At 52.6% G+C, this 11,673-nt stretch overlaps 1 protein-coding gene across 3 annotated transcripts in view; it reads right to left on the bottom strand.

Moving 5' to 3' along the window:
- Window positions 1–4,716: 4,716 nt before the first annotated feature.
- The window catches only part of TMEM266 (transmembrane protein 266), a 120,976-nt gene continuing 114,019 nt past the window's right edge, over window positions 4,717–11,673 (bottom strand). For 2 of the 3 annotated variants that reach the window (XM_046010190.1, XM_046010193.1), the window contains 2 exons: window positions 7,283–7,345; window positions 4,717–5,866 (listed from right to left, as the gene is read on the bottom strand). In XM_046010190.1, coding sequence (XP_045866146.1) covers window positions 5,271–5,866; window positions 7,283–7,345 — 659 coding nt within the window. In that variant the 3' untranslated portion in view covers window positions 4,717–5,270. The remainder of the gene's footprint in view (window positions 5,867–7,282; window positions 7,346–11,673) is intronic. The other variant, XM_046010192.1, reaches the window with a different exon arrangement.

The following is an 11,673-nucleotide window of genomic DNA, read 5'->3' as shown; positions in this document are numbered from 1 at the left end:
GTCTGGCTGAGGCAAGCTGAATGGAGAGGCTAGATGAGGCTGCTAAGCCAGGTTCAGAAGAAGCTGCAAAAACAACCAATCAAGAAGTGCATCTCAGGCAAAAGGCTCAGCAAGGACACAGAAACACCAAGAATATGACAGACCCTGGCCCCCAGTCCTGAGTCCCCATCTAGCCTGATACTCCTCCATTCTGAACCACTCTGTTCAGGGAGGCAGGGGTCTTTGTACTAGAATCTGGATCTGGTCTGCACACTGGCTCCCTTTCGCAACATGGAGCAAAACTGGCTCCCAGAACCCCACGCCCCTTCTTTATGCGGCGGAGGCAGAGGTGAGCCTACCTAGTTACGAGGCCTAATTGATGCTGAGGAGGCTTCTAGAGCGCTTGGTGAAAGGTGCCCCGTAAATCTCAGACACTGAAGAATTCTTCCACATTCATCACAGTGTTTAATGTCCTGATTGATCTCCAGGGTAGTCAATTTCATTTGCTTGTTCAGGATGAATAGGCAGTCTGCTCCCCTATGCTGTAGCCTAGGGCTCTGCATAAAATTATGCTAGCACAGTCTCTTTGGTAGCTTACAATAAATTAAGCAGCAAATGTTCCATCATTTTATTTGGATAATTGAATTAACTATTCACCAGTACATGATATCAAACTTTTCAGTGCTGGAGTGCGAAAAAAAAAAAAAAAACCTCGCTCAGTTTGTGTCAGAAAAACAAAGGTTTTTAGCTTGTACTGGAGAAGGGAGAGGAAGGCAGGTAAGGTGCCTCCTGTCTGGAGAACAGTGCTCTCTTGCCTAACTCAGGCTGACTCCAAGGCATTATTTACAGAGGAACCAGTGGGGTTTTGCCAGCAGGGAGAGCTTGGAGGAGCAAATAGTGCCTTGGCTGGCCACTGGGGCTGGGGGCAGGGCCCTCATCCTCCTAGCACCCATACACCCCACTACCATCCTCCCCACACACACTCTGCTGCAGCCGATGAAATAACTAAGCATATCCTGCACAGCCTTCCCCAGAAGTGCTGAACACGGCAGGCAGTGCAACACCCCGGGCATTTATTATAAATAAGGATGGTTTCTGTGTCTCCCTTGAAACATTCTCAAAGGGATTTCCCTTCCATTATGTCATTAGCTATCCCAGAAACCCTCATGGGAGCAGGGGGCCCAGGAGTTATTCTTGCTGTATGGGGGGTGGGCCCAAGGATTCACTTGGAGCCACATAAATGGAAACGGGGCTGGGCTGACGATCCAGTTGCCTGGACTTTGACACCCTAGGTGCATAACAGCGCCTGAGGTGAAGGTTGGCAGAGTGATCCTGACTTCTCTCCAGCCCTGAGAAGTCCATTCGAAAGCTGGGGTTAGCCGTTCCAGTCCCTGGAGTTGTTGGGTGTCCTTGCTAGGCAACTCTACACAAGTACCCTGTTGACTAGTTAGTAAGATACTCTCCTTTTAAGAAGGCTTCCTTGGACCTTATCTCGTTTGAGGGCCCCATAGCTCAGAGAGGAGGGGTCCCACTCCTAGTGTTTCTCTTTAGAGATGAGGAAGTTGCCCCAGAGAGGAGCATGGAGGCAGCCCCAGGACAAGAGCTTTAGTCAAGAGCAGTCCTAGAGTGAGAAAGGAGGGCCTGAACTGTGGTTGTGGATGGATGAAGGCCCACCACTAGCCTCTGATCATGCAGGATCTGTGAAAAATCTCACAGTCGTGGACTGGATCTGAAAAGCCAAGGTTTGGGTTTCAGGCCTTGGCCGGGGCTGGTTGGAGAGGAGCCAGTATGTCATTCAGGGAGGGCCTTACGGGTCCCCAGTCCTGGGGAGATTTTGAACCAGGTCTGCAGGGCTCCAGCCCAGCTCTGCTGTGAGGTGACCAATAGCACTCCTAGCTCTGAACCTTGTCCTTGCTGTCAGATTTGGCAGTCAGGGTGGCACCTCTTCAGCTCCAGGGGCAAGACTGAGTGGGAAATCTGGCTCTGCAAGAGAGGCCACCAGGCTCTGCAGACACAATAGGCTGGTCCCTCTAGACCGAGGGGGCCATGTGGGCTGATGGATGGATGGCCTGGGGGCCAGAGTCCTGATTTGTATCTCTGGCTCCCTTGATGACACCTGGTTTAATTCCAAGAAGCTCATTTCAGCATAGCCAGCATGGCATGTCACCCAGATAGACCTGGGTTTGAATCCTGCCACTCATTTACCACTTAGCTCTATGTCCTTGGCATATCATTTCATCATTCTGTGCCTGTTTTCTCTGGCAAGCAGGGAAAATAGCACCACTTTGCAGACTGTGATAAAGAGGAAAGACTGCAAAGAGCACCTGTGACACCAGGAAGTTGATACATGGGAGTCATTATTATCACCCCCCCCCCCCTTGTTGGCTTACAGGATACAGGGGCTGTTACCCAAGCTCTCCTGCCTTGTGGGAGAGCACCAGCGTGAGTGGGGTCCGTGAGCAGGCAGACGAACAAGAGGGAGCCATTTCCCAGAGCTGCAAACCTCCCAGCGAGTGCTCAGGTTCCATCTCCACAGACTCCCAGCTGCCCACCAGCCATAATTCTAGGCTATGGCCCCTTGGGGAGCAGTGCGAGCCAAAGCTCTCTACCTCCTGCATTCCAGGCCTTGAGGCTCCACTCCACGCCTGTCCCCAGGCAGGCGAGGGGCTTGCTCTAACTGGGTGCAGCCTCCCACACTGTAACTGTGGACTCTGCCCTCTGAGAGCTGGGGACCACCTCTTGGTCTCTGTCCTGTTTTAATTGGCTCATGGGGCAAGTCTAAACTGGTCCTGCCTGTTTGGGCACAAAGCCAACATCGAGTGCTCAGGCAGAATTTCACATCACAGGGGTTTGTAAATTCCCTCAGAAATCAGCTTTCAAAAGTAGAGCTCTTCTGTGAACCCCATTTCTAGGTGGGAAACTGAGGCAGAGAGCAGGTGCCACTCACCTAGCCTCTTACCCCATTGCCCTTCTTCCTGTCCTGTGGTTTTCTCTGAAGAAGTCCAGAGCACAGGTGAGTGCCCGCTGGTGGCTGGGTCTCAGCGCTGGTGCAGGGCAGGGTCCCGAGCCAGTTGGAGTAGCCAGCATGAGCATCAGAGCTAGACTCATGGGAGCTCAGCAAGTTAGGCCTGGCTGAAGGCAGCAGCGGCTTCTGGCCCAGCAGACACAGACCACTAATTACAGGCCCCTGTGGCTTCCACCCTAGAGATTAGCAAACCTAGAGATTAGCAAGCCTAGAGATTAGCAAGCCTGTAATGCCCTCCACACCCATCAGGTGACCACCTTGCTTCCAAAAGCTTGGCACACTACCAGGTGAGTGTGGGCTCCAGTTCCGGTGCTTCTCCTGTTAGGGTCTGATCTCAGGGAAGTCTCTTAAACCTCTTAGCCCCAGGTTCTTCCATTTGTAACATGGGTCTAGAAATATCTGCTCACAGGATTGCTGGCAGGATTCAAGGAGCCCGAGAAGAGGTCTTAGTACAGTGCTCAATATTGGCAGCTGTAATGATGCCGTTGGTGACTCGGAATGCCTCCAGTTTCTCCCCTAAAGGCTCGGGTGGAAACTGCTCATCGCCCCGTGAATCAAGGTGCGGCTCTTTGCCTGCATGTGGAAATATCTTCCAATTTAGCTATCCTTCCCAAGTGGCTCTGGAGCCCTGCTTTTGAGGACCAAGGGAAGGCAGGCAGGAAAACAGATGCTGACCAAGCCATGGGATCACTGCACTGTCTCAATGAGCAAGGGGCCACAGAAGCCCTGAGGACACCCTGACCTATAGTGAGAGACTAACAAGACACAGAAGCACCCGAAGATGGAGGGGACAAAGAACAGGTTGGGAGGATAGCCAGAGAGACAAATAAGCTAAGGGGTTGTGACCATTCTGAATTCAGCTGTGACAGTGGGAGTCCATTAAATTAAAATGAAGGGTTCCCTTTGGTGTAAATATAGAAGAAAACATAGGGATTATAAACACAGAACCCTTGGGAGGCTCTCTGGCAAGGGAGACACTGATTAGGTTCAGCTTGGGAGGAACTACTCATGGGACGTGGAGTCAGAGGCTACACAGGAGCCTCAGCAAGGCTGTGATGAGGTCTAAGACAGGTGCTCTGAAGGTCAGAATGGCCAGGATTCATGACTGCTTATGAGGGATGAGGAGGGAGTCAGGGACACCAACGCCATGCATCTTCATGGCTGGGTGGATGATGGTGCCCGAGCTGGGAACCTGGAAGGCAGAGCAGGCTTTGGGCAAGATACTGCACTCAGCCTTGGACCTGTGGAATTTGAAGACTCCAAGAAATGGAGTCTTGGCTCAGGGAGCTGAGTGTGGGAGTTTCAGCAAGGAAGGCAGAATTCTGAGCTGTTTCCTCAGGAAGATGAAGAGGTGGGGAGGTGGAACTGGGGCGGGATGGGGGGTAGATAAGGGGGGTGAAGAGTGGGGGGAGAGAGCAGTGCAGTCGCTTGGCCAGGCAGTGCGAGAGCTTCCCGCCTGGGGTCCACCGCTCCTTCTTTGGAGAAACCTGGGAGCAGCGGGAGGGGGCTGGGGCCTCCCTGGGTGGCTCTTCATCAGGCCAGGCCAACCCAAACCCAGAAGAGTCACGCTGGCTTCTTACCTGGGCCAGCAATTGCAAAGGAAAACCTCAGTCAACCAGAAGTCTCAGTGCAGTTGGTTTTTATTATTAAAGCCAAGATTGGAAAACGGCTGTCCCCCCACCCGCTGTAACCCTCCCACCCACCTCCAGATTCATTCCCTTATGTCCTATGAAGGTGAAAACTAGATTTGTCTGGAAAAGACTCTGAAATGCTCATGCCAAATGAAAGAATGAGGACGGACGAAATAGGCTCAGATGGTGGTCTTTGTGATCCTGTCGGCTCCACCCAGGATTCCGGGAAAAGACGGCTTGGGGATGGGGCTAATTAGCCCCTGCTCACAGTGCTGTTCCCAGGGGTCCAGGGTGGGCGCCAGGAACGAAGGCAACGGAAGAGGCTGGGCTGCTCCCTGCGCTCTACCCTGCTGAAGCTGGGCCACAGGCTGGTTTTTGTAAAAATGGTTTAAAAAGACCCCAGCCAGGAGCACCACCCTCCCCTGAGCAGGGCCGGAGGAGATGCCAGCTCTGGGCTCTGAGGTCTGAGGCATGTGGCCCCCTGGCCTGGTGACACCTCCCCGGAGGCAGGCAGCACCCTGAAGGAGGCCAGGGGGGCTCCTGGGCCCAGCATGTGGCCCCTGGCGGCCTCCGGGGCCCTAGGAGAGCATCCTGATCACTCTCTGCCCTCCTCTTACCCTGCCCACCTGGAGGCTCTAGGCTTCAGGGACCCTGTGCAACTTTGGCTCTTTGGATTCCAAAGATCTGAACTTGTCCTCCAGCATGGGTGCAGCAGGCTGGAAGTGGATGACAGGCTTGATCTGAAAGACTGTGAAGCCCTCCTGATTCTTCTGGTTGAAAAGACTTACCCTGTGCTCCAGCTCAGGGCTGGTCTGGGCCGAGCCCGCAGGGCTGGGCCAGGCGAGAGGGGCTGGGTCCAAGGCCCTCTGGGAGGGGCAGGGGTCCTCGGACAGGGAGGACAGCAGGTCCTGGACCGTGGCCTCTGCCATCTGCTGCTGGGGTGGTGGCGGCAGTGGCCGAGGAGAGGGGCTGGGCTCTGAGGAGGGCTCCTCTCGGGCGGTGCTGCAGTCTGTGGAGGAGCCCAGTGTCTGGCTGCTATCGCTCAGGGCCCGGGTGACGGAGCTGCGAGCGGAGCGGGAGGCGCTCTCGGACGTGGCACTGGCACAGGCGCCGTCACTGCTGAGCTTCAGGGGCACGTCGACGGAGAAGAGGTCGGAGGAGATATTGGGCTGGTGGATGTCTATGGCAGCTGTGGTGACGACGCACACGGCTGGCTCTGGGACACCACTGTCTGCAACAAAGGAGGGGATGCTGGTCACACCTGGGCCTCCGCTACACCTCTGTAGGCCCTGCTGGGGGCGGCTCTGACCCAAATGGCAGGCAGGGAGTGTGTGCAAGCTCTACAAGGAGGGGGTGTGGGGGTAGGGAGGTCTGGTTCTGCTGTCCCATCTGCCTGTGTCTGCTGCCCCACCCCAGGGAGGGTTGTGCCCGGTCCTCCTCTTGCCACATTCTCCAGACATGTGACACGCGCTGGCCAATCATCCGTGCAACTGATCAGCAGCGGCAATCAAAACAGCCGTGCTCTGCCTGTAGTGAGCAGTGTTTCAGAACAGAGGGTAGCTGTTCCACCCCCAGGCGATGGAGGAAAGATGACAACCCAGCAGCAGCGTCCCTGGCTCATCCTCCATGGACCTGTGTTGATTTAAACCACGGAGATGTTGGGATTATCTGCCACTGCAGCATAGCCTAGCTTATCCTAACTCAGAAAGCCTGAGGCACCAGGATTAGAATCTGGGCTTCATGGTGGAGTCATAGATTTAAATGGGGCCAACTCGAGAGTGACATGATCAGAACTGTGACTTCAGCAGGTTGTGTCACCCCTGTAGGATGCCTTGCAGGGTGAGGACAGACGACACTCCAGAAGGTTTTGAAGGAAGTACCAAGGGGCTGCATGACAGTGGGTATAGTGGGGGCAAGGTCTCTCCCCAAAGTGGTGGGGAGAGTGCACTGGGGGTCTGAGCTAGAGATGGTGGTCTCTGATATCAGCAGATTGGATGCAGCTTTGAAAGAGAAAGAGAGAAGAGCTCTTTCAGGATGACACTGTAGGAAAGAGAACAATCCACTGTATTATACATCACACAATGTAACACTCTAGCCTCATAAGGGAGTATATGAGGGTTCACGGACTGTCAAAGACAAATTACCAGAGTCAAGACATTGGCTAAGGAAAATGGGGTATTCCTGTAAAACTCAACCTTGCCCACAAATGAAAACCACTGAGACTTCTTTCTAGGGCATGAACGAAACAAATCAAGCAAGGACACGCCCCTTAACTGTTGCTTCTCAAGCCCAACTCTGCTGTTAACCTCACCCCATCGTCCTTATGCCATGAGGGGCGTGGGTTGAGAGGCACTGAGGTCTCTTAGATTTCTAGATTCCAGCCCCCTTTCCACATGAGGGTCCCACATGCTGTCCTCATTAGCGATCACAGAGCACTCCAAACTCCACATCCATAGCCCTGGCGCTGGACTGTGCTGGGAGCCAAAGCTACAGGTATTTGAACCTTGAACTCTGTTTGCAGTTATGGGCCCACAAGCACCAGGGGATGGGCACGCCAGGCCAAGCTATCCTCATTCTCAATGTTAGGGGTTGCATGGGGGCCACAGAGGTTCTGGTGTGTGTAGAGTGGCCCCGGACACAGACTCACCACTGCTGGGCCCGTTGTAGTATTGGCTGACGTAGCAGTTCATGTCATCTCTCACTGCGGCACCTTCACAGAGGACAGAGAAAGGGCAGTGTGGCGGCATGCCAAGAGTCTGAGAGCAGGCTGTAGCCAGTTTGTGCCCCTCCCTCCATACTCCCACTCCTACCCATCACCACGAAAGGAGGCCCTGGTCTTCCTGGAGCTCTCTGCAGCTTCCCAATCCTCAGTGGGTTATCTGCCCCAGGGCTGGGCTGCACTGGGCATCAGAGACCCAGGTCCTCATGAAGCATCTGGCTTGACACAGGACATAGGCACGGCCTTTTCCTTCTCCGTCCTCAGTTTCCCCATCTCTGAGATGAGGGATAAGGAATAGTTCCTCAGGGCTTTTCCTGCCTCGATGGCCCAAGTGTCTGAGTCTACCTGGGGCTCTCAGGGTGACTGGAAGCACTGTCCCTACAAAAGTCTCAAACCCTTGTTAGTGGCCCCACACAGCCAGCTGCAGAGGCTGATTCTTCATGATAGCCCCCTGGCTCATCTGTCAGAGGACCCTGTCTCCCACACAGTACAGGGATGGACTGGGGGCTGTGCTTCCCTCCCCCTCCCCCGACCTACACAGTTCCTAGCAAGCAGTGAGCACTCAGTAATTCATTATTGCATGAATAATGCATGACAAGGTGTAAAGCCATCCAAGGAGAGAACATGGGAACAAGAGTCTCAAGGAAAGGTTGGTTTGTCTTGATAGGAGTAAAGAAGCAATGGGAGAAAGAAGAAGTGAGAAATTCCAAGTGGCCTGAGAATGGGAGAAAAAGCAAATGACCAGAGACCCCAAAAACCATCCCAAGGAGCTTGGCCTTTTTCCAAGTGCAGTGAAGAATGACAGGAAAGTCTGAACATGGTCAGGTGTGACTCACTCCCAAGGTTGTGGGAGAGTAGTTCAGAAGGTGCCAGACTTTATGCAGGAAGACCAGAAACGATGCCCAGGTGAGGCTGACAGGTTCTGAGGTGGGGATGGGTGGTGATGCCTGATGAGACAGAAGGGAGAGATCAGGGTCAAGTGATAATTAGAAGGAACCTGGCAGGGTTTGGACAGTGACAAGATGAGGACACTTGACTCCACTGATTCAACTTGTCAGACTGAGCTCAGGGGTTGCTCCTTAGCAACTGGTCTTCCCTGAGTCCTAGCGTCCTGAAAAGGTACTAGAATCAGACCTGATTTCAAACCTCAGCCCCACCACATTTTAGCTAAATGGTCTTCTCTAAACCTCTGTTTGCTTTCCCGTTAAGGAGGATAAAGTGGCTAACAAATGTCAGACTTCCCGAATGGGGTCAGGCCCACAGAAGGCCCTCAACACATGGGAGTCTAGTCCTTCCTCTCCTACAGAAGTCTGAGGGAGCCCACACCCGTGGGCGCTTCTCCCAGGGGTGGTGGTCTGTGAATGAATGGGCCAGATGCTTTCTGTGGCTGCCTTCTCCGGGCACACCTGACATCACTGCAGAAGCCAATCAGCACAGACGCTGGGAGGCTGCGTGGTGACAAATATAGACCTGGCTCTTAAAAGCTTTTCTGCCCTCTTTTGATCTTTAAATGCCTCCAGTAAGAGGTGTGTTTTGCATTAATGCCTGAGTTGAGGGAGGGGCCTGAGGCTGGCCCTAGGCCTGGGTCCAGGATCAGCCAGCAATGCTCCCTCCAAACCACACAGCCATTCAGTTCTCTGTGGCTCTTCATAATTCATGTGGTAAATGCTCTCTGTCCCTGCAGGTCACCCTGGGAAGTAGGTGGAGGCTGGTGTAGCTGCTCCTGGCAAGCAGTGAGAAGAGGGGTTAGCACCAGGTCTCTTGGGCCAGACAGGAGGTTCTAGTCACTTCCCTTGGGATTATCCTTGGCTGAGGGGTCCTTGTATACGTATACATGGGCAGAACTATTAACTCAGCTGAAGTATCCACAGACTCATGAGAACTCATCCCAAGGGAGTTAATCATAGAAGATGGCCTGGGGTGAAGAAGAAAAACCCAGACCCCAGAAAACTGGACAGCTACATGCAAAAGAATGAAACTGGACCACCTTCTTATACCATACTCAAAAATAAACTCAAAATGGATGAAAGACCTAAATACGAGACCTGAAACCATAAACTCCTAGAAGACAGCACAGGCAGAAATCTCTCTGACGTCAGCTATAGCAATGTTTTTCTCAAAATGTCTCCTAAGGCAAGAAAAACAAAGGAAAAAATAAATTACTGGGACTGGACCAAACTAAAAAGTGTTTGCACAGCAGAGGAAATCATCAATAGAATGAAAAGGCAACCTACTGAATGCGAGGAGATATTTGCAAATTATTTTTGATAAGGGGCTAATATCCAAAATATATAAAAATTCATACCCCTCAACAGCAAAAAAACACCCAAACACCATTAAAACATGGGCAGTGGACTTGAATAGATATTTTTCCAAAGAGGACATCCGATGGCCAACAGACATATGAAAAGATGCTCAATGTCATTCATTATCAGGGAAATGCAAATCAAAACCACAATGAGAGATCACCTTACACCTGTCAGAATGGCTAAAATGAACAACACAAGAAACAACAGGTGTTGGCAAGAATGTGGAGGAAAAGGAGGCTTTGTGCACTGTTGGTGGGAATGCAAACTGGAGCAGCCACTGTGGAAAACAGTATGGAGGTTCTTCAAAAAGTCAAAAATAGAGCTACCTTATAATCTCACCACTGGATCCCGGAGAAAATGAAAACATTAATTGGAAAAGATACATGCACGCCTATGTTTAGTGCAGCATTATTTACAATAGCCAAGATATGGAAGCAACCCGAGTATCCATCCGTAGATGAGTGGATAAAGATGTGGTACACAGAAACGCGTGCACGCGCGCGCACACACACACATACACACTGGAATATTGTTCATGAAAAAGGATGAGATCATGCCACTTGAGGCAACATGGATGGACCCAGAGAGTATCATGCTAGGTCAGAGAAAGACAAATGCCATATAACTTCACTTACAGGTGGAATCCGGAAAACAAAGGAATAAACAAATGAAAAGCAGCAACAGACCCATACATACAGAGAACTGGTAGCTGCCGGATGGGAGGAGCTGGGGGATGGGAAAACAGGCGAAGCGGGGTGGGAGCTGTGGGCTTCTGGTTATGGAATGAGGGGTACAGCATGGGGAATCCAGTCGATGATACTGTGTGTATGTGTGGTACTGTGTGGTACGGTGACAGATGGTAGCCACACTTGTGAGCATGGTGTAACATACAAACTTGTAAAATCACTGTTGTACACCTGAAACTAGTGTAACATTGTGAGTCAACTGTACTTCAATAAAAAAAATTATAAAAAGGGAAACTTCAAATCTTAATAAAAAAAACAAAAACAAAAAAACTCAGATCCTAGTTCTTGTCCTGTGTGTGCTGCTGCCATGAGAGCTTGAGCAGGTCATATCCCCTTCTTGGGCCTCAGTTTCTTCCTTTGTACCACTGGGGGCTGGGGAGGCTCTTGAGGAGCAGATCGTAATGTGGCCTGGCTGGAGGGCTCACGCCACTTCCGCCAGCTCCAAGAGGGGTGAGACCAGTGCAGGAGGGGACCAGAGGCCCCAGGCTGTGGCCCGCATGCCTGGGCAGGCATCGCTCACTCCTCCTGCTGGGGGCTCTCCACCACGGCCTGTGTACCCGGAAGGGAGCGCCCGCCTCTCTGTTGAACAGCTGGGATAACCAGCTGTGGGCATCTTCTTGTCAGTCTGTGCTCAATAGGATCTCAGCATGCCCCACCCCGCACGGGGTACCCAGGCCAGGACTCCCTGCCTCTGAGGCACACAGTCAGGGCCTCCCCAGGATGTCACGCCTTGGTCCAACAGCTCATCTTCATTTAATCAAGCCTTGCAGACTGTGGTCCTGCCTTCACAGGTCCCAGGGCTAAGCCCCCTGCTCTTCACCATCTATGTGACAGACATTCTGATACTTAAAAAGCCCTCCTGAGAGTCTCTTCTGGGAAACCACTGTCCGTTTCCCACCCCTTCCCAGTCCTTAGCCTCCTCTCTGAAGTCATTCCTGTGGGTACAGAGGTGACCAGAATGGGTGGAGGAGGGGAAAGGAGGGAGCTTGCATTCACCGTGCCTTTCAAGGGCCACACCTTGGCTTTGGCACACACCATGTTTCTTTAATCCTTGCCACTGCCCTGCGAGGCCAGCATGACTCAGGAGACTTGTCCTTCCCCAGATCTGGTGAGATCACCCCCTCATGCAGCCCAGTGCACCTTTCCGGTGCGATAGCGACCGCCCTACTCTGCAGACTCATGAGCCACCAGGGTTTCGGTGCGGTGGCAGGGCAGGCCAAGCCCGACCACACTTGGCTGGGTCACCCCCATGGAGGACTCTGTA

Source organism: Meles meles, chromosome 6 (genome assembly GCF_922984935.1).
Source record: "Meles meles chromosome 6, mMelMel3.1 paternal haplotype, whole genome shotgun sequence".
Classification (NCBI taxonomy): domain Eukaryota; kingdom Metazoa; phylum Chordata; class Mammalia; order Carnivora; family Mustelidae; genus Meles; species Meles meles.
The sequence above is the reverse complement of the archived record's forward strand: the minus strand, read 5'-3'. Positions and strand labels throughout refer to the sequence as shown.